A 21390-nucleotide genomic window follows, 5' to 3' on the forward strand; every position below is an offset into this window, starting at 1 on the left:
CTGTCCCGCAAGAAGGTCTCTTTCCTTCTTGTACGAAAATTAAGAGGCTCTCCATTGAGACACGCTGACACAGCTGGTGAGATGGATAGGCGGCGAGATAAAACCGTCCAGACGTACAGATGGAAATGCCAGGAGTACGACTGAAGTCCCTCACCAGATTTACAGAAACAGCCCAGACCAGAGAAGCAGATGCTGCAGCCCAGAAGCTACAATACACTTCCAATCAGATCTCCTGCCAGGAGCCGGCTGGAATGAGCCAGACACCGTACTTCCCTGAACCAAGACAGCTATTGCCACGAGAATGGCCGACAGCTCCGTGCTGGGATACAGTACATATTTTCATTTATTATCATTTATTTATAATAATAATAGGTACCTCCTGGCCTTTTAATATGTGGCCTAATGGATAACAGGTTAAAACCACCACCTACGGTCTGGGTAGTAATGAAGGTAGGCGCACAAAAACACATAAGGAAACACAATACCAGTCCAGAGATAAAAAAGAAAAAAAAAAAAAGAAAAAGAAAAGACGGTTGATCAAGTCTAAACACTCCCACTCTCTTGGATGTTGTGCCATTAATCTGTCTACCAGTAATCCAAGGTTGGACACGGGACAAAGGAAGGATGGAACTGCTTAGAGATGGTCCAAGAGGTGAACCGCAGCAGTCTCCAACACTATAGCCTTTTCTGATCCCCAATAAACATATCCTGCGTAGAAAGCAAACCGATAAAGACGACAGGCAACCTGCGCTGAAGGGAAGGCAGTCAGAAAGTAAAGATGTCCAGATGGATTAGGAACTGATGAAGGAGCAGGAAAAAAAAAAAAAAGCATGGGAAAAGCGGGATCTACCTCTAAACTACTGACTACTGTTTAATCAGCTCGAGTTTAACTTAATCTCTTTTTCAGAAGGATGAGGTTTATTTCGGACACTCACCTTCTTGGTCTTGACAGTGGATTGGCAGCAGTCTCCTCCATCATAGTTGCAGAAAGCTCTGTTGTTGACTGAATCACAGTAGTTGTCTCCCATGAATGGCTATACCAGAGAGAAAGAGAGGGACAAAAGCACAGATCTTAGGAAGTGACACATTCTCAGTTACAGTCCCAATGCCCTAAGCCTTTTGTTCGAGTTTTCTCTCGAGCATTTCAAGGCCTTTAGAAGTCTTTGGATAAATTTGCTGATGAATCCGATACATTAAATTTTCCTCATTTTTCAATGTGACTTTTTAAGCCCTTAGTCGGCCAGACCCGTAAATCAAACCGAGGACACCATAAACTATTCCCTGCACAAAATGCTCCAGTAAGGTGATTTATTGGGTTGGCCCCACCCTCTCTGCTTGGGTTACCAATCAGGTTATCCAATTGGCCTAAACCGAGTAGATGATATCATTCTTCCATGCGGCGGAGTGGAATTCTTTCGCATGTTGCGTTCACTTTCGTGTGCACCATTTATCAGGAGGAAGACACATCTGGCATGCGATGGCACATTCACGTGTAAAGTTTAGAATACCTCTGTGATTATTTCAGGGAAGGTTAATAAATTTTAATGTGCTCCATTTATAAATGGCTTCTTTTAACGAGCGCTTGTGCGTCCTGCGCAGGTGGATGACTTCAGTAACAGGGCATCCACCTGCACAGGCATCAGGAACCCCCCCTCCAATGTGGACATAATGTGTTAAAATACTCCATCAAACTGCATGAAGAAAAACCTGTTGCTGATGTCCCACCTGGAAATACAAGTATTCTGACAAGTCCTGACTGATCTGAACGTTTAACGTGTACAGCATCGACCAATTATTTGCACAGCCAGTAAGAAAAACTTTATATTCCACATTTCGTGTATGAGGTCACACTGAACATTACCTACTGCAGGTCGAGTCCTTACCTCACATCCTTTAATGCAGTGGAGCAGTTCTGGATGTGGATACCATTTCAGTCTCATCGTACAGACTATACTCTGAAAGACAAGACGACATTTGAATGTTAAATTAATTAAGAAGCACGGCTGCTTTCAGAGGTTCAGCCCGGACATCTTAATTCACTTACGTGAACATTCGAACCACTTTGCCAGAACTTTGTTCTTTTCGTACCTGCATGCCAGTCCACATAACCCTAACTGTAACTGAACCCACCGGGCACTTCTTAGCTCCTCGCGGGCACACCGCCTGAGACGATGAAACGCAGGGGTTATCAAAAGGGGCTCATCGGCCACTCGCAGAGGTTTTATTTGCGAAGCCTCCTTTGATTTACACCGGACTTCTTCCACCTCAGAGCAAAGCTGAATAAATTGATTTTGAAAAGACGTAACGAGATAAAAATGTTGGGTGTTTTTTTTCATAACTAAGCCATAGCCTCGAGGGGGAGGTGGGGGGGGCTGAGAGCTGAGCGCGAGAGAGAAGAAGAAGGAGACCGAGGTAAAGAGCAACGTGTTCTCAAATATCTTTGCAGAATGTTTGGAATCCTGTCCTGTTCTCCCACTGTGCTCTTCATTGAAATGCAACAGAAAACATTTGTGCTCAGGGGAGGCGGGCAGCACTATGCACAGAATGTCAACCTGTATGTGCAAATGCATACATGCACGGAGATGCATCCCAGCATGACCCTGGAAGGGTGCGCGTGTCAAGCTCTTGGGCAATATGAGTCTTTTCGAGACAGCAATCGGAGGCTTAGGAGATATGTAACTAAGACTTCAGATAGTAGCGTCCACGATCAAAAGTGCCATCCACAGCAAAGGACTGGCTGTCCTCAGATGGTCCATTTCTCAGACCCACCGTGTCCCAATATCTCACCAATCTGACATGCTTTTCTTTCGTTGCTGCAAACTAAGGTATTTTTCATTTCAGCGCCGTCAGCGAATCGATGCAAAAGGAAAGATCAGAGTTTGGAGGTGGAGAGAAGCAACAACGTAGCATCTGAGGACAACTGAGAGCGGCGGGAGTTTCTACTACTGCGATGTAGTACTGCATAGCAGGATGCAGGCATGTCTGTGGTGTGAGCGCGCGCGCACCTGTGTTTCGGCGGGGTGCGATCGTTACGGATTGCGTAAGATCGAGCGCATTATTCCATATCGAGGTGAAAGTTTCTGCAACTGCTGTACTTTTGTTCTCTCCCTCTCCTGCTCCGCTATCATGATGTCATGCCGAAACTCCTTCTCTCCCCCCCCCCTCTCTCTCATTTCCTACCTCTCCCTTTCTTCCCTCTCGCAGCGAGGCCGTAAATCATGATAATCCATGATTGTGGCCTAGCCTCACCCCTCACTACGTATGGGATCCTCACCCTCCAAAGCCTCCCCGGGGCACTGATACCACATAAAAATAGATCCCTATCTCAGCGCCACCACAGACGAGGTCATGTCATATAGAAAATGACTAATTCCGCAGCGTGCCCGACAGGATAATTTTGCTGATAAAGGGGGAGGAAGATGCTGGGGGCACAAAAAAAAAAAAAAAAAGAAACGTCAGAGACAGAGAGACAGTCCAGAGAAGAGGAGGAGGTGGAGGTAAAGACGCAGGAGAGATTTCTAAATGGGTCACGCTAAGAACCAAAATACAACTGGTTTAAAGGCAATAAATCAACATCACTGATTAAGGTGGGCAATACTGACCTCCAGCTCAGTAAAGTAGAGCTAGAGAGTGCATTTGGGGACAAGGATTTTCTTTTAGGTATCATGTGAAGGATCCCGTTCTGGAAGGCTAGCTCAAAAGTTTCTACTACAACACTCCTACTGTTACTACACCTTCCACCACGACAACAACTTCCTGTTCCTGCTTCTCGTGATAGCATTTTTTTTTGTGACAGCCCCATATTTTTTTAATCTTATATCTCAGCCATATGTGTCTGTAATGTTTAGTTACAGCATTTGATATTATATTTTTTCCGGCTGCCAAAATGACAATTTGCAGAAACTTCGCAGTGGACCTTTAACGAATGGATTGCCCTGTCTCCTTAAGAAAAGTTTCTGTCACCGGATGTTGGACTTCTTCAAGTCAACCTACAGTACCCGCCAGGGTCCACAGCTGATGCATTCACCCCCCTGACCCGCTCACACGGTTAGCCTCGCACGCTTACTATGCAACTTACGCAGCGGGCTTGCAAATTATTCAAGAGGCCCCCCCTCACCACCACCACCACCACCACCACCACCACCACCGCCGCCAAAATGTGTGTCAGAGCATGTGTCTGCAATGGGAGGACTTAAGCAGAAGAGGGAACTGCGGAAACCGCAATCGGGAACACTGTGCTCCCTTAATTGGTTGCTTGGTTGTAAACAGATATCACTCAAGTTGCTGCGCCACATTGCTGGCGCGTGTCTCTTTCTGGAGGTCTCTTGATTTGGAGCCACTTCTAACAAAAAGGGATTTAAAAAAAAAAAAAAGTAGTTTAGAAACAATCATCGGATTGTGTGTAGATGTCAAATGTAGATGACATAATCACGGTGACGTTAGGGATGGGTGTCCTGAAGAGCAGTTTCGGAGTCACCACCTCGACAGTGCGTGACTCCACCTTATTCAACAATGAGCCACGAGCGGAGCAGAGGCAGGGCTGACGACGCCAGGAGGCCGACAGATGGAGCAAACTGTTTTAAACGAGGGCTGTCAGGTGTGACAGGGCGGCAAAAGCTTTGCGTTGCTTGCGGCTGTTATCTCAGCAGAGTTTGGCTGCTGAAAGGGACCCGGGGAGGTCAAGACCAGCTCCGGGTTCGACGTACCACCACCGCTTCCCCGACTCCTCCTGCGGGATCCGCTGCCCCCCCCGACGGCATAGCCTCAGGTTTCAAATTACCACCAGGCACACATCATATCAATTACACAAATCCATGAAAAACAGATCATTTCATGTCCACGTGGCCCAGCCTCCCTACCCCCCCGCCCCCCACCCCTTTCTCCCAACATCCACCACAAAAAGCTGCTGACTCAGCGTAACTCTGAAACAAAAACAAAAAGCATTGTGGGGGGTGTGGGGGGGTGAAAAACACAGCGAGAATTACAAAGTGTTCCTTTACTCGGCCCGTGGCTTCTCATCTCTCGCTCTCTTGTTACCAAACCTGATGCTGTTTAGTAAGATCTTTCTCCGACTCTACAGCTAAAAGGGCATTAAGCTGACAAAAACACTTAAATTGCACATCAGTGACATTGATCAAGTTGAAAGGGGAGAGCAAAATTAGAAGAGCGGGGGACAGTCTGCATAAGGCCGTAGCGCACACACCTCCTGACCCCACCGACAGGGTTCACGCGTATCTCAAGTGACACCGAGGCCGCGTGAGTGGCACCCATCAGGGCCAAGGTGAACGGTTCAGTGCTAAATGACCTTCCCAACTGCTGTCGGCCAGTTTGAAAAAATATCTTTTAGGCTAAATTTAGCAGTCATTTACCACTGAGCATCGGCGGTTTAAAGTTGACCAACCCATTCTCATAAATTCATTTTGTCAGACTCCTTTTAATTTGTCCTGCAGTCCAGTTTCCTCGTCACATCGGAGGCCAGGAGCAAAGAGCATAGCAGCGTGTTATCGTACTTCCTGTCGAGAGCAGAATAAAATCTTTCAAGGGTTGCCATGCTTCTAACCCAAATATTTACATGCCAATGTTGGGCAGAAGCTGCCATATTGCATTGTTGGTAATAGAGCCAGGATGTAGGCACGACGCGTGAAATTCCTTACAGGAGAGTCGTGGATCGCAGAACTTTGTGAAGTGCGTCTGTCAGAGCCGCGAGGTCGGACACAAACACGCGCACAGAACGTACCTTGACTTTAGGCGGGTTCCTCCAGTGCTCTTTGAGCACGCTTTCCACCGTCATGTTGCTGGGGAGGATCACCACGTCGTTGTTACCCTCTCGGCAAGTCAGCTCGCACTCCTCACCTGCGTGTGTTTGTGCGACACGCACAGGGAAAAAAAATTAAAAATGAGCCCGTATAAGTCTGAACAAAACAAGGCCCAGATCCTAATATACTTTTCCATTCCCAACCATTGTTTTCAAATAATAGTGACATTGTGCGATATTAAAACAGCCAGGTTACGCAACTGACGAGTAATGAATAATGTCGAAGCATAACAGCACACTTCACAAAAGCTGTGAGTAATGCGGACAATGAAAGATAATGTCAGCAGTAAGAAAACAGAGTGAAAGCGGAAAATTCGCGCATACAGACCTATGCCGTATCCCCGCTTGCATAAGTACTGTAGGCTGTGGTGGAGGTTTTGAGGTAAAGAACACTGGCCTTTGCTCTGTGGGCAGAGGCGGAACGACCCTGTCCAGTTTCCATCCTTCCTGCAGCGGATCGCGTTAGACCCCGCAGCCTGAAAATAACACATATATTGACAGACAAACAGTTACACACATACACGTGCGCTCACACACACACAGGTACACAAACACTACCAGGCCAAGGACATCGAGATGGCATCCCGTTGCAAAACGGGGAAATGCAATCCAATTTTTATCAGGCATCCAACCCACAACGCCTGAGAGGCAGAACAGATTAAAAGGTGTATACATTTCAAAAGTCTGTGGCAGCACGGCTGTTCTGGAAATCAATAGCAATCTAATTAGCATGGCGTCAAATTGAGTAGGGCTAAGGGAGACAGGCATAGTGAGGCCAGTGTATAATGTATCAAATAAAAGGCTGCGAGGAAACGGGGTGTATTTAGGGTAAACTTATTTTTCGATCGTTAATTTAGCCTGTTAGCATCGGCTGTCACAAATATTTGGACACTTTCACGCTACAACAATGCGTCTGTAGTGATTTTCGAAGAATAGTCAAACAAATTACCGAGGAGTCATTATGGAAAGCTGACTTCAGGCATGCTTTTACTTTGATTATACACTGATTAGGCACAACAGTGAAACCGTCTTCCTAATATTGTGCAGGTCTCCCTTGTGCCTCCAACAGTTGTGTCCCATCAGAGAATGGACCGAATGGAGGCCTTTGGGTCCTATGGCTTGAGGGGAGGGGCCTTTGTGGATCAGGCTTGTTCCAGAGCATCCTACAGATGCTTGATCATCTAGGGAATTTGGAGGCCGGGTCAACACAATGTTTTTGTGTTCATATCTAACATGCACATGAATGCCGGGTCCAAACGTTTCCCTGCAGAACACTGCATTGCCACAAGGTGTTTTTTTTTTTACTTCTCCTGTCAGTGGTTTTAATGTTGTGGCTGAGCCCCAAAGAGAAGAGAGAGAAAAAAAGAGAGGATGTCTGCTTTTCATGCTCATGACAAAAAAAAGAAGACAAAACCATCGGTAAAGCAAGAGTAGAAAGACAGGAAAGAGATGGACAGACCTGCTTGCATGGAGGATGCAGCAGCCTCACCGTATGGGCAGAGCCTCCCGTGGCGATAGCGGTGTTACCAGGAGGACCAGAGCAATTGAGCTTGCAGACGCTGTCGAAGCGGAAGCCGTCGGTGCAGTGGTAGGAGCCGTGGAAGATGGGAGGCGGGGGGTCGCAAGTCACCGGCTCGCACGCCCCCTCCAGCCAGCTGCCGTCCTCCGTGCACTGACGCTTAAACGCGCGCCTAAAGAGAAGGGACATGATCGATTTGTTGGAAACATTGGTCGGAAACATTCTCTGACGAGGAGGGCCAAATAAATCGTGCAACGCGCGTTTCGGTTTCACCTCTTGGGTTTGTTGGTGACGTGGTAGCCCGGCTTGCATTTGTACTTGCAGAGCGTGCCGACTTTCAGGCCCGTTTCATTGCAGCGCTTAGTCTGCAGCACAGCGTTGGGGACGGGAGGAGGGGCCGGGCAGCGGAGCTCACAGAGAGCCTCGGGGAAGGACCACAGGCCGTCTTCCAGGCAGGTGAGAGTGTTGTTTGTACCTGGGGAGAAGAGATAAACAAAAAAAAAAAAGATTAAAGGTGAAATGTTGGGTTACAAGTTCACATTCAGCTAATTAATCAATAAGAAATCTGCAGCAAACACATTTAATTAGTAAATCTGTACAATAAATAGCTAATAATCTAATCAAGACTATGTTTCTATCGCCAACCCAACAAAACATCTTTCAGACTTGAAAATATCTATCTGTCAATACATGCGTGAATGCTCCACTATGCATCTCACCTATGAGCTGGGCGGGTTCCCGACACTGAAAGGTGCTCTTGTTGCCGTAGGTAGTCCCCTCTGGGAAGGTGAAATTGGCAGGATGAACATGGTATTTGTCTGGCAGACCACAGTCCACAGGCTCACATGAAACGTGTTTGTTCCACTGCCCATTTGCACAGGTTATGGTCACTGAAGAGGCTGGCTGGAAAATAAGACAAGGCGCACTGTAAAGTGATGCCAGATTGATGCCCCGCACACATCCCATAAATGTTTATCTCACACACAAAAAAAAAAAAATGACCACAGCAATTCGGCACTCGCACCAACAAGTTTCTAATCAGCGTGCAACCTAACAAAGCTTGGTGGAGCTTAGTTTACTGAATGTCAGTAAGCCTCGCAGGCTACTCAGCAGCTCAAGTAACTGCTGATAGCATTGGTAAGGTCAAATCACGTCACTCAGACAACTGATATCCAACAACTGCATAATCAGCCCTAACCCAAAACAGACCGACTTCATTGGAAGTTTGACAGCTTCTGAGAAACGCACAACTGGAATACCAACCTCTGAAGATTTATCCCCTCATTCATCCTCTGTGATTTACTCATAGGCACGATACTAAGAAAGGGTTTATATTCAGAGAATGGTATTTATGATCATTTTGGCGTGAATTATTTACATGCAACCAAATTCATATGATAATTAGGGGGCGGACAAAAGACAGCAAAATTGAAACCGTAATCGCGCAACAATCAAGCGAGGGTCAGTTCATAAAATGTGTGCAGCACGGCATAGTGATTGACAGCAGATGCCTGTCAACAGAAAAGGAAAAAAAGTGACTTTTCCAGTGCAGCTTCCTGTGCACGCTCCTAAAAATTAAGACAGCCCCCTAACGTTTGCAAGACTACAGAGAGCATCCTGTGCGACTGGGCTGTTACATGTTCTTGGAATGTGGTAGGAAACTGGAGAACCCCGAGGAAATCCACACAGAGGGCGAACATGCAAAATCCACAAGGAACTGAGTCAGGCCAGGAGGAAAACCGGGCCGTGGTAACACCACTCTGCTATGACGAACAAAGACAGATTTTCAGCGCAATATAAGTGCTGGTTTAATAGATTACCATCCCTTCAATTCTCATTATAGTACCACTTAGCAAGGTTTGACTGAGACTTTCGAATGCCACATGTTTGGCATTAATTGTGCGTTTGCTGCGCACGTAGTGGTGGGCAACCACCGCAGATCAGGAACAGGAATGGCGTCCTAAAGATTTTGCATTAAGGGCACAGTATTTTCTGGTAAACAACTTCCTGACAACACCGAGGGCAATCAGAAAAAAAATCCCGAACACTTCAGTTCAATGGTAAATCTCTTGTTCCTGGCCTTTATTTCTCAGCAGAAAAAAATAAATCTCATCTTTGGTCTACTTCCTATTAAAAAATAACTGATTCCTGTAAATGATTTGGCTTGTAGTATGATATTTGCGGAGATGAGACCAAAATGGGAAGCCACTGCATGATCCAAACCTCAACTGTTTTCATCCTCTTCCATGAAACAGCACCATGTAACGCAGCAGGAATGCTTATATTGATATCAATGCCAAGAAAACTAACTAAGGACTAAAAACAAAGATGTTACAGCTCAATCATGTCAATTTTTTCCCTCTCAGAACAAAATAAAATCAAATAAAATAAAACAGTGTTTTTACCATCAATTATATTATACACCTGTTTCAGTTGACTTTAATTGCACACATTTAAAGAGGGGCCAAATTTTAAGGTCGCACAAGCTGGATTCATTTAACATTACGTATCTTATTGCTTCATAACCTTCTCTCTCTCTTCCCGTGTATATCTGTCTTTCATCTTGATCCCATTATATGATACTGCATAACAGTATCAAGTTCCCACAAAATAAATAAGCTCCTTTCATATTTGGATATCCAACAAAGTAACATATGCATTGCATGTGAGCGCCTTCTGAAAAATAACTGGGAGAAGAGTGAATGAGTCATCAGTCATAATGGGAGGCCGTGCAAATAGCCCGCATAGAGGAAATGTGGAAGCATCAATTTGGCGGTTATATACTGACTTTAAACATGTGTGCAAATTGTATGTTTGCTGAGTTACAAGTTCAAACGGGGGGTTATGTTACGAGTACAAAAATGCGTTCAAGTGGATGCATTAACCGCACAATAATTAATTGGACATGAAATGTTCTATTTAATTAAGGGCACGTCGCCAAGTACAAGTGCTGCAGAACGTATTTTGGCACATTTCATTTTAAATCTATAGCCGAAAATGTGGAATGACAAAGTGAAAACATAATTTTAGTAACACTATTTGGAATCTTTCTTTTATGAAGTTTTAATTCATCTTCTTTGCATATAACTATTCATGAGATGAGTTGCATGAATTGGATTGAAACACATGCATATACTACTCACTATTAGTCACAATTTGGCAAGACCGAGGCATCCCTTGAACTTTCTGTGCAAAGCTACATGCATTGTGTTTGCCGCTGTTTATCATGTGCTAAACCACCCTAGAACATGGTAGCGGCAGCATCATGCTAAAGAGATTGGCTTTGAGCTGCCGTAAAGAAAACCTGTTACATAGTTGATGCGAATTGAAAGTGGGGGGATGATTAACCTTCCAGCTATCCCGGACAGCTAGCCAACTTCCCCATTCACATTTGTTTTGGTCTGGAACCTCTCCACCAAAGCAATGCTTGGCTGATCAAATCGTCTGTGCGGATGCGGTGATGGAAAGAAAACAGCGACATGGCCATACACGTCATCTGAGCACCGTACAGTTTGGCTCTGATTGGTTGTAGGACTATTAAATTGCATGTTATTGACATAATATTCCTATCAGTCAGAATCCTCCAACATTCGTAGAATTGAGTCTGGTTACGGCAGGCTGCCATCCAGCAGGACAATGGGCCGTAGCATACAGACAAGACAATTATAAAGATTTGAGTACTACCAGTGTTGCAGTGGTATGGAGCCTTGGAATGGCTCCAGGACAAGTCTCTGACTGTCCTTAAGTGACCCAGCCAAAGGCCAGACTTATGGAAATCTCAAAGGAGCTCCGTAGAGAGACTTGCAGACAGCAGTCCATGGAAGCCTCCAATCCAGCATGATGGAGCTTGATATTATCTGGCAAATCTGCCCATATCTATGTTTGCTAAAACTTGCCGAAGATTAAAGGACTGTGTTGAGAGTTTGAATACTTTTGAAATGACTGAAGTTTTCAATTTTAATGAACTTGCAAACAAAAGAAGAATCACTTCGTCATAAGATCAGTGCAGATCGGTGGAAAAAGGGGCCAATATAATTCATTTAAAATCAAACAACACAATAAAGTGTGCAAACAGAAGTATAAAAACTTTTGTGAAGGAACCATATGTATAGGGTTGCACGCATGTGTGTGCACGACTGTGTGTTTAAACGTGTGGGAATTTTCCTTCCTTTAAAAAAATTTTTTACAGCTGACTGTTTCTCTTCCAGTAGCAACTTTAACAATCTCTGGCTACTCGGCCTAATTCAAGCCAGACAGACTGACAGACAAATGAACCAAAAGACTGACAGATTCATGTTGTCAGCTGCGGTGTTTACCTGAACTGGGACGGCACATGAAAAAGTGTGCTATTAGCGCAGCTGCACACTGATGAAGTTGAAATACGATAACACTAAGTGGTTGAATTAAGTATAATTTATTATGGCCTATGGTCCTTATGGAAAAACCTATTCGACAAAAGGCTTTACTTAGAAGAATTCACACAAACAATCCTGAACAAGAAAGTGTTCCTAAAAGAAGCATGCTACTGAGAATCTAACTGTACTCAGAAACTGACACGCTTCCAAGTACATAAAATTCTGTGAGGGCTTGATTTTGTTGGTTTTGTTTAAGGATCCGTTTATACAGAGTGGATTCCAAACCACCATATGAGAGTTTATGTTTTGAAAGTATAGTTTGCATTAGCAAAACTTTACAATTGTTGCTGTGCAAAGTACAACAAAAATAGAGCGTCTCTTTTCCCATTATTGATGCAAGATTTATTGCTACGGATGTTCACGAATATGAGGAATTTGTTGTGGTGGTGGTAGAGGGTGAAATAAAAATGTGCATTAGCAAATGCAGCAAGTTTGGAGGCCCAGTCCTTGCTGAGGGTAAGAGTATTTCTGATGCAGAAGCCAGCAAGCATGTCCTTTGGCGTCAGAGGAAACTGGAACATGTGCCGATCCAAACAATACAATGTAATGACAAATGGATTAAGTGATCCAGAAGAAAGCCCAATCATTCCGGTAAAGTTGCTCACCGGGCACAAAAGTATATGTCATTATGGATCTTATTAGCTTCCCAGTGTATATTGGACGTAACAGCTCAAATTATGATAATGCCATACTTAGAGATTTATAGATAGATACGTGGGAATTTTTGCAATCACTTTGACGAGGCCTGAAGAGGGTCTTTCGGTCAAGGCCGGGGAAGGCAAGTACTGTTTCATGTTGGATGACGATCAAACCTATAGAGCCTGTTCAAGGATGGGCCTATGTGAAATAGATGTTTTCGTGCCAGCACGCCGTGTTCTTTCGTCATTTAAAAAGAGACATAATGATGGGAAAAACAGACATCATAACGACACACATAAAAAAAATCAAGCAATGAGGGAAACAGATTTGTTCTCGAGATAGCGTTATCTTAGAAGGTGGTGTTCCCAGAACCACTTTGACATCAGTGAAACGAGAATGTAATTGGCTAATGAAAGGAGACAAGCTTGTGCTTCACGCTGCACTTTTCAACCTTAGTGTCGATGCTTGTGTGTGTGTCTGTGTGTGTGTAAGCGTCTTGAAAAAGGAGGAAAGAAAGAAATGAAGAGATGGCGGGGGGGGGGGGGCAAAAAGGTTCTTTGGTAGTAATGTTTGTTTAATTTTATTTTGCTGTTGTTTCTTTTAACTTTTGCTCTGAAGCATTATGAATACTAATGAATCTGGCCAGATCGATGTATGTGACTCATTCCTTTATTACATTTAATATGGAAAGTGTCCAGCGTTGCTGCCAAATGTGCATTGTCCTATTTGCATTCTACTCTCTAAACTAAGAAAAGTTTATGCCAAAATTAATCATTTACGTTGAAATTTAAACTAACTGGCTGTTGGCAAAACATCCTCTAAAAACTCTACTCTCTACTCTTTAAGTCCAGTTGCCTTTTTCAAATGCCTTTTCGATTAACTGCAGAGGTTTCTAGAAGGAAAGTTACAGACCCCTTCATGACCTACGTCTCTGTGACGTCACAACGTAAACTAGAGGCAAAACAGAGGGAAGCTTGCGGCCAACACTGTCACTATTAACCAGGAAAATATCGTCTTGCTGTATTTTTGAGTGACGAAACCGAAAAAGCAAAAACACTAACTTGAACACTAACTAAAAATACTAACTGCCAGTTGTGGACAACTTTGGTTGAATGCGATTAAAATAAAGGATTGGAGTGAGACAATCATCAACAACTCTCTTGCAGCTCTCTTTGCAGCGCACAATTAATATAAGGTAAGATATCTAATACACGATCATTTTGGGAGTTTGACTAAATTTTTACTGAAACAACGTTAAGTTAATTATTATCTGGATTATTTATTCTTGGTTAATGCTAATGCTAATGCTAACCGCGAGCAACGGTAGTTGTATGTTATAGCAGAAGTTGCATTCACTACATTATCCTCCACAGTGGCACTTACTTATTGTAATATCTTTGTTGGCTTCACTTGATAAAGACAGACCAAACTTCGTCCCCTCCGTGTCCTGCTTTGGTCGAACCGTTCATCCAATGAGTGTAGGGGTCGGTGGATGTAGTCCCATCAATCAGTGTCAAGTTTTTAAAATAACACGGTTTCGGGGAGTGATTGTATTAGTGTATTATCTAAAATATGCGTTTTCCTTGTCGATTCTTGACAAAACAGTCCTGAAATTTGCTTACTGACGTTTACAGGGTACAGTGTTTGAGATCTTTTGCCACACGCTAAGCCACGCCCCTCAAAATGTTATGCCCTGACCTTACATCCGCCTCGGGCCACGCCCCCCTGAGTGGAAAAAGCACAGTGAAATGTATCCGTAAACACAGCAAGACCAGGAAAAATGTGGATTATCAGATAAAATTAAGGACAGTTGGACTCGACAATGATTATATTTTTCCAAAGCAAAACTGCTGGCAAGCAAGTAATTTCTTCTGTGATCTTTAGTGCAGGATTTGACAATCTGCTATTTGCTAGCTGAAGTGCTTCCTGATTTAGTTTTACCAGCTCTTGGCTAATTTTAAAAGAGGGCAAAAAGGTGGAGTGTTAGAGGGGCAAAGAGGGGAGGGAGCCTTGGCCCCTCTCTACTGGACGCTTGGCGTGGGTAGAAAACAGGCAACTCTAGCCAGCGTAGCCTAATCTGGGCGCAACCCACTGAATAAATATTCAGTCCAAATGGTAAAATACACTACAATTAAATTCAAATATTGAAGGTATGAACGCACCCTTAGGAACTCATTGAGTACTTACTCGCAAATTACAGGTTCTTGCATTGCCCTTGGCCCACCTGGAGAGGCTGTTGATTGTTTGACTTTTCACAGCACACCGTACATGTAATTGTGCAAAGCATTATTCATCCGAACTATCTGCAAGATGCCGACTTCCCACCAACAAAATTCACCGCATGCCTTTCAGCGTTCAGAGTGAACGGACACAACAAGTACTTCCTGCATAACAAGTCCTCTAAATACCTTTGAACTGTCAGTCATCATTTGTGCCAAACATTTGGAGTCCAAAAAAAAAAAAGGTATTTGGCATAACTCGACTTCCCTTTCTGCCCCCCCTTCTCCGTTTACCCCACTTTCTCCGTACTTTCCAGCCTCTCCCACTCTGAAAAGCATAATTTATCACTAAATGAATTGACATTGATGAATAGCCACATTGTGCACTGTCAGTCAAAATCTAACGCAATTAGATATCTGCTCAGACTCAATGGAGAACCAGTCCCGGAGACTGTTGATGAAACCATGCTTGTCTGCTTGTATGTTTATATCTGTGTGCAGATATACGCTACCTGAGTATTTATGGGGCATTTAGTGGAAGAAAACAGCCAGCCAAACAATTTCTGACTCTAAAAACCCCAAGATGACAAAGCACACATCCCAGCAACCACCACTGGGAAATATCGGATTGTATTTAACCAGTCTTACACATTGCTGATGTGAGTCCAGACCAAATTTCTTTTTTTTTTAATGTCATTATTTTATACATCTTTACCCTTTCTTGCTCTTCTCTTGCCTCTTTTTTTTCAGTTTGTACCGTGCCAATACATACAGCACAGGCATGCCTTTTCCACTCTAAAATTCACACAAAAAATAAATAAAATGTTGCTTATTCCTGACTGCCTCATGTCTCTGGGGGAGCATTAATAGACTGTCTTGCGGACAGATTTACATAGCCACGGACTGGATAGATGGAGTGTTTATATGGCCTGTACAGCAGCTTGCCTTCAATCCAAAGGGTTTACGTTGTGGTCTAACTATACTGTATGTTTGTGTGTTTACTGTGTGTAAACTGTATCCATGGTGTGCTTTGGTATCTACACAAAAGCATTAAATGCATGCTGCTCTGTGGCGGCGGTAGCACATCGCTGCCCTTTAACAGAGACTTCAATGTGTGCGAAATGAGCAGAGATGGAGCCAGGGAGGGAGCAGACACTATGCTATGATGTCATCGTCCCGGTGGAGTAGCAATACAAAGTGACTGTTTGAGGTGATGGTGCAGCACGCTCAGCAAGAGACTAAACACTTTTATGTCTGTGCTTGTAGAGAATGAGTGTGTGCGCTTGCGTGTGCTTGTGTGTGTGTGTGTGTGTGCGTGTTTGAGCATATGCGTGGCGTGCTAGCGGGAGGAGGAGACCGGGGCTCCACTCCTCGGTGCAGTATACCCATCTACCTGGATGTTTATGATGTCATTCTCTCTGGGGGCTTGCCGTGCCAAGCCTAGTTTCTGCAGGTGACAAAATAAATGCAGAGACGGAGCGGAGAGCAGCTTGCCTCTGTCTCACGGCCACATACGTACTCAAGTTTGCATCGCTGCCTGTTCATGTGTGCGTTCACAAATCTATGTTTGCACGCGTGTTCCGTATGCTGCAGAAACGCTTTTGCACTTAAGCGTTTGCATGTGTACATTCATGTGTCTGTGTGCCTCCTCGAGCACCAAGTTCTTTAACTGTGTGTGCGTGCGTGCGTTTAAACACGTGCGTTCGTGTGTTCACCTGGCTCTTGATGAAGTCATCATCCTGGTGGACTTGCAGGACATATCCAGAATTGCAGGAGATGGTGCAGCGGTCTCCGTTGTAGTGGTGGCCAGAGCTACTGCACTTTAGGTCTGCATTGCGGGTTGAGGGCTTCTTGCAGACGATGGCTTCGCACGAATAATGTACACAACTACGAGGGATTGTGTGTGTATGTGTGGGTGAGAAAGAGAAAGAGAGAGAGAGAGAGAGAGAAAGAGAACACGGTGAAAAAAAAGCTCAAAACCCCATTTTAAGTTAGAACGGATATAAATTTTGTGAATAAAACAACACTGCGGACCCTCAAACATTCAATCAGTCACACGGTTGCTCGCAAACAGACAAGCTACGGTTTGACTCACAGTTTGACCACATCCATCCATCAATGCCTGTTTAACATATCAAATCAATAAAACCACATGAAAAGGGTGTCTGTGTGCACATAGTTTGTTGAATTAAGAGCAACAGGACAGATTGTGCGCAGGCTACAACGAAAAAGGGTTTGTCCGCAGGTCTACGTTAGTAGCCTGATGGAGAAGGCATTTAATGCTCTTGGAATGCTTGGATGCCCAAGGCACCTTTTTACAACAGTCCACATTCTACAGTATAGGGTTGCCTTATGAAGCAGAGGGAGAAAGAGTGAAAGAGAGGAAGATATAGGGACCAGAGAGAGAGAGATGTAAGAAAATACAGGTCTGGAGAAACCTTGTTAAAGTTGCTCCCTCGAGAACGGAATCTCTATTTTCCTGTTTTTATCCATTCATTTTCCCGCTTCTGTTGCCGACATGATCTTTCTTTGCTTTTTTTTTTTTTTTTTCCTCTGAGGAGATCATTAATGAGGCAAACCTTCTATCAGTACGTCCTTCATTTTCCCCCTCTCTGTCCTTCCCATTATGTCAGTTCATGCCGGAGAGAGGCTATAAGCTGAGCAGGTGAAGGCTGTTTATAAGAGCAGCAGTCCCTTATGTCTAGACTCTTTGAGGACAAACCAGGGAAGCCTAGGAGCCTCCTCTGCGGACACTTAGGCTTTGAACTTTGCGGTTTTCTGGTAGTCACTGTGGAATTTATGACATAAATTACAATTAACTACCTGGAAAACTATCCCCCTCCCCTGCAAACGAGAATACAGTAACTCCACAAGCGAAGTTGTGTGTATGTGGAGGATAGAGCAGAAAAGAGACAGCAGAATGAACGTTTTTGTTTTAATAACCTTTGCACATTAACTAACACAACCCCAACTGTTTTTGATGCAGGAAGACTTTTGATGCACGAAGCGAGGAGAAAAACGGAGAAAACAAAAACGCTGCCAAAAACTGAGACAAAGGGGGAAAACATACATGTGCTTGCAGACAAGCATGGAACATAAAACTGAGTCATGTTAATAGCTCCTGTTGTTAACAACTCAGGGAAAAAGGGATGTGGTGTTTCGTGGAGGCATAAGTATTACGGGAAATATGCTGCTCGGCCCAGGAGAATGAGAGAAGGAAAAGCGGGAGCAGGAGGCACAAAAAAGGGGAGAATTGAGGAGAAGGAGATGGCAGACGGCGGGAAAGGAAGATGACGTGAAAGCGAGGGATGAGAGGACAGCATGGGATGGAGGGAGGTGTGGAAAAGCATGGGAATAAGGAGGAAGCGAAGACGGAGGGGAGTGAAATGGAGACGAGAGACGAGTCATTTGGAAAATCGGGATCCGCGGAGGACAGGAGGCAGATGACGGATTGGAGTCGATTAATGAAAAGAACCAGATCAGTGACATGAAGAGACATCGAGGCTGAGCCTGGATTCTCTACTAATGTTGTAAGGACAGACTCGTAAATAATAACTGATAAAGCCATAATACAATACTGGGCTTGTAGCATGTCGAGAGCGTCTGAAGATGGCCACGTTTAGTCGAATTGCAGTCATATAAACATAACAGTTTTCAAGAGTCTCTGGAAATTAGTTGAAAAAGAAAGACAAGTCAGCACAAACTCTTGGAGAAAGTCTGTGTTTGCGGCAACAAACAATTTCCTGGCCGATGCAGATACACAGCAGTTTTAATCTATTTAGGTGCTCTTGGATGTCTCATTGGCACACAACAAAAGCCACATGCAGCCCTATCTCTCCGCACAGAGCCCCCTGACCATCCGTTCTTTGCGCACTGCCGTGTCTATTAGTGCATTTCCCGTTGAAAGGGCTGTGGGAGCATCGTCCCTGTGAACAGCCTCATGCATGACAGCGGTGTGGAAATTGGTAAATTGTGACTCGATGAGCGTGCCTGTGTGGTCCGGTTTAGCTATGTTTGCGAGGAGTGACTTGACACCACGAGGTCTGTAGTAAAAGTTAAAGGTAGAGGAGACTCAGACTTGGTAGTTACGTGGGTGATACTTGTTTTGGTGATAATTTCAGTGGCTGTCAATGGTTTTTAAAGTTGATCTATTAAAGCTGAATTCCTGGTTCTGATAATGTTGCTATGAATCATTTTGTATCAAACTGACCGACAGACGCGCCATTTAATTGATTAACTACTCAGAGTCGTTTGACAATCACATGAGCAATGACATGTCCACGTGGAAAGAGTCGTCTGAGAATCCTGATCATTTTTATGCAGAGTGCACTTCAGCCGAACTCAATACCAAACAAACCGGGGCGGTAAACAAGATTTAAAACCTGGAGGCAGCGCGGCAGCTGTGTTGTTGGAAATTTGCAGAGCTCAGCTACAGGTCCAAATTAATTGTAAATTTCCAGTCACTTTCTACTCGTTTCCTCCAATTTATTTACTGTTTTAGCCGCAGTTATGGGCAGAGGTTTGACATCAAATAGCTTGTTGGCGTCATTAATTACAACAAGTCTCTCCCTCTTTCTGGCTCAAATGCTCAAAAACTATTAGCACGTCTGTGTCTTACAATATCTTCTGAGTACGTTGCAGAGAAGACAGTTTGAAGTGTAAGACTAATGACTCCGATGCATAATCTTCTAATTGTAATACCTTGGCTCAAATGCTGCAATTCCTTCACAGTGTCATTTGTTTTCTCCATACTGTCATTCTACTACTACTACTTTTGTCTGAACTGTATGCCGCATAGCACCTATGTAAGATGTGTGGTTATTGGGCGGTTATACTTAAATGTTGAATTTTGTTCAGATCATGATGACGTCTAAGATCCAAGACACACAAAGTGCACAGTTGATAAACACCCTTGACCCTAGTTTTTACAACAAGCCGATTCAGCAAGTTGAGTTGGCAAAGAAACATGTGATTGAGAGAGATCACTGTAACTGGCTGCTTTGTGAGCCAGTGCACAAGATGAGAGACTGTACACCGATAGGGCATAACATTAAACCACGGTCAGGAAACTTTTGGACCTGGAATTCGCGTCGGTGTTACTCAGACACGTACCACCCAGCTAGACCAGATCAGGCACTCCCACCCCATAGCAATGACACTCCTTGATGACTTCAAAAACATGAAAAACAGCACAAGGTGTTGATCTGGCCTCTAAATTCTCTAGATCCCAAACTGATCAGGTATCTGTGGGATGATCCACAGAGGACCCACCCCTTTACCCACAGGGACCAAAGGCCCCGACTAAAAATATCCTGTTGCTACAGCAGGACACCTTCAGAAGGTGCATGTCCGTTCTCTGATGAGTCAGAACTGTTTTGGAGGCACAAGGGAGACCTACACAATATTAGGACGGTGGTCATGATGTTATGCGTGATCAGTGTATGTGCTGACTTTGTAGTGTGTTCAAGTGAAAGTTTTTGGTCCAGATACAGGCATTCTGCCAATCTTCCTTTGTTGCTTTGAAGTCTGTTTGGTATGTCCAGGCTCCAAGACATTTTAAGAGATTTATGATTTTGGCCATTTTAAATAAACTTGTCAGTGAGGTTAGAGCGAGAAGGTGTGTGTGTGTGCTTGTGTGTTAGCGAGAGAGAGAGAGAGTCAGCATAGTTGTGCACACAATCAAAAAAATGTTTCATATGCGTATTCAGTTATGATCTCTGTGTAACACTACAGTATGTAAGCGCCATCTCCAGCCGTGTTCCATTTTCCTATCACTCACCTCTGCCCTGTGGGGTTGTAGATCTCATCGCTCTGGCAGCTACTTATTGTGATGGGGTCAAAAGACTGGAAGGAGCGCAGGCCCACGCCAGAGATGGCCACCAGGCGAGAGGCAAACATGACAAGGATTGCCTTGGTGTGGTAAAAGGGCAACGACAGGTCGTGGCTCACGGGGATCACCAAAGGGTTAGTGCGGCAACTCAGACGCCACTCACCTGTGGAGAGAACATTAGGCCAAAGAGCCGAAGACAAAACAGACATTAACCTTAGCTGAAAGGGGAAGGGGGATAAAAGAATTGGATCATAGAGAGGACTTCAGAGCGCTGCTGGTGTTGCTGCAAACAAGAAAAGGTAAATGTGGCACCATTCTGTCATTTGGGTTTAGCTTTGGAAGTATAGGAGACATCCTACCTAGACTATGGATGCCCTCCTTGGTGTCCACCAGCTGAACAGTGATATTACACTGTGTCTGATCAATGTAGCCGGTCCCATCAGCAGCCAGGTGTATAATTACGGCTGCAGCCACCATGGGATGAGAAAAGTAAGCCTGAATCAAGAAAAAAAAAATGTATTTCAGTACAATTCGTCAATACAGACTCCATCTCAGAATATTCGTTCCTGTAGCTTCCAGTACATCGCATCATTTCTGCTACAACACAAATTCTATCTGGAATTCTGGTGTTTCTACATTTATTTCCCTTATTTGCATGTTTTAGTCACACTATATTTTACTTAATTGGTACTTAATTGTGTTGTTTCACTTGCAAAGTGTTGCAAAACTTGATGCAACTACAAGTAGACAACTACTAGTAGACATAGTGTTGCTTTAGGAGATTTAGGTGATTTTTTCAAGTTTTTCCTGAGCTAAATTTCATGGATGATGATCTTACCTTCAACCAATAGGTAGAATATCCCCAAGAAGATTGATGGGACTCACGACAGGGGAACCATGCATACTGGGACACGCCATCGGATAGATCGAACACCTTGGACTGACATGTCTGG

The 21390-nt window shown here is 44.2% G+C and overlaps 1 protein-coding gene across 2 annotated transcripts in view; it reads right to left on the reverse strand.

Moving 5' to 3' along the window:
- pappaa (pregnancy-associated plasma protein A, pappalysin 1a) overlaps positions 1–21390 on the reverse strand; it is an 85425-nt gene that overhangs the window by 15861 nt on the left and 48174 nt on the right. Inside the window, exons 11-21 of one of the 2 annotated variants that reach the window (XM_047570158.1) lie at positions 21276–21386; positions 20797–20932; positions 20387–20600; positions 16323–16494; positions 8054–8237; positions 7608–7809; positions 7275–7506; positions 6144–6291; positions 5738–5853; positions 1884–1955; positions 936–1034 (exon numbers count right to left, since the gene is read on the reverse strand). In XM_047570158.1, the coding sequence (XP_047426114.1) occupies positions 936–1034; positions 1884–1955; positions 5738–5853; positions 6144–6291; positions 7275–7506; positions 7608–7809; positions 8054–8237; positions 16323–16494; positions 20387–20600; positions 20797–20932; positions 21276–21386 (1686 nt within the window). The remainder of the gene's footprint in view (positions 1–935; positions 1035–1883; positions 1956–5737; positions 5854–6143; positions 6292–7274; positions 7507–7607; positions 7810–8053; positions 8238–16322; positions 16495–20386; positions 20601–20796; positions 20933–21275; positions 21387–21390) is intronic. The other variant, XM_047570159.1, reaches the window with a different exon arrangement.

Source organism: Mugil cephalus, chromosome 19, assembly GCF_022458985.1.
Source record: "Mugil cephalus isolate CIBA_MC_2020 chromosome 19, CIBA_Mcephalus_1.1, whole genome shotgun sequence".
NCBI lineage: Eukaryota > Metazoa > Chordata > Actinopteri > Mugiliformes > Mugilidae > Mugil > Mugil cephalus.